The 1,043-nt window shown below is 32.0% G+C and overlaps 1 protein-coding gene across 1 annotated transcript; it reads right to left on the bottom strand.

Moving 5' to 3' along the window:
• Positions 1-340: 340 nt before the first annotated feature.
• NAEGRDRAFT_77148 (uncharacterized protein) lies at positions 341-985 on the bottom strand (the record flags this gene model as incomplete). Its single annotated transcript, XM_002667895.1, has 1 exon — positions 341-985. The coding sequence occupies one exon, from the start codon at positions 983-985 to the stop codon at positions 341-343; it is 645 nt and encodes a 214-aa protein (XP_002667941.1).
• Between the last annotated feature and the right edge of the window lie 58 nt (positions 986-1,043).

The following is a 1,043-nucleotide window of genomic DNA, read 5'->3' as shown; positions in this document are numbered from 1 at the left end:
TAAGAGAAATCTCTCCGCCAACTTTCGACAAGCTCGTTTCTGATAGATAAGAAGATAGACCAGTCAAGATTTACAGAAAACGTAGTAATACATGTACTCTCAAGAATTTGAGCAGATGAAGCTTTCGTACGGCCGTGCAACATATGAACATGTTGTTAGAAAGTTTAGAATGTTATATCTTTTTGGATACACGTTAATTTCCCTTTTTCTTTTTACAGTAAATTGCACAAAATGTGATCATGAAGAAGCTGTCTATTCATCAAATAAAAACATGTATTTATTAATTCAGCAACACATATTTGGGTTGGAATATACAAAGGTATTTATTTAAAGAGAGAGATTAAACATGCTTCAATTCAATCGTAGAACTGCTTTCTTGTGTTTGCATGTATGAGTGTGAATTTCTTGTATTGTTCTTATCTTTACCGAGTTTCTTTACTACAAACCAAATAATTACTGCAATTAGTAGGGCAGTTAGTGGAATGAGGACTAGTAACATTAATAACCACATTAATGGATTGCTAGTTGCAGGTTTTTTGACAATTATATTTGAATTTGATGAAGAGGAGGTTGATGCAGTTTCAATTGATTTGTATTCAAGAATTGCAAGATTATATCCTAATGTAGAGCATTCACAAGTTGCTATTTGATTATTCTTGATAGAAATGGCACAATCAGTTTCCAGTGATGCTGATCCAATGTTAGCACAAACATAAGTTGCCTGACTGTCGTATTGTTTCATCTCAATGTCGAATAAGTATTTCGAATAAGATTGAGGTGAAGGATCAAGTTGTAAACTATTTACAACTGAATTGATAGATATCATCTTTCCAGGTTGCTTTAAAATTGCAATGGTATCTGTATTTTTTTGAATATTCCATCTATACTTGATTGGTGACTTGATTGAATTGGTTTTCAAGAAAGTTGAAATGTTCAATGGTAACGTGATATTTACCATCTCACTTTCGAATTTCATTCCATTCATTTCATTCTTGAAATGCTTGTTTAGAACTGTCAAATAACTGTTAGTTCAAACTAAATGG

The sequence above is a fragment of the Naegleria gruberi genome (assembly GCF_000004985.1).
Source record: "Naegleria gruberi genomic scaffold NAEGRscaffold_1598, whole genome shotgun sequence".
Classification (NCBI taxonomy): Eukaryota; Heterolobosea; class Eutetramitea; order Acrasida; family Naegleriidae; genus Naegleria; species Naegleria gruberi.
Note: the sequence above shows the minus strand (reverse complement) of the source record. Positions and strands in the feature narration are given on the sequence as shown.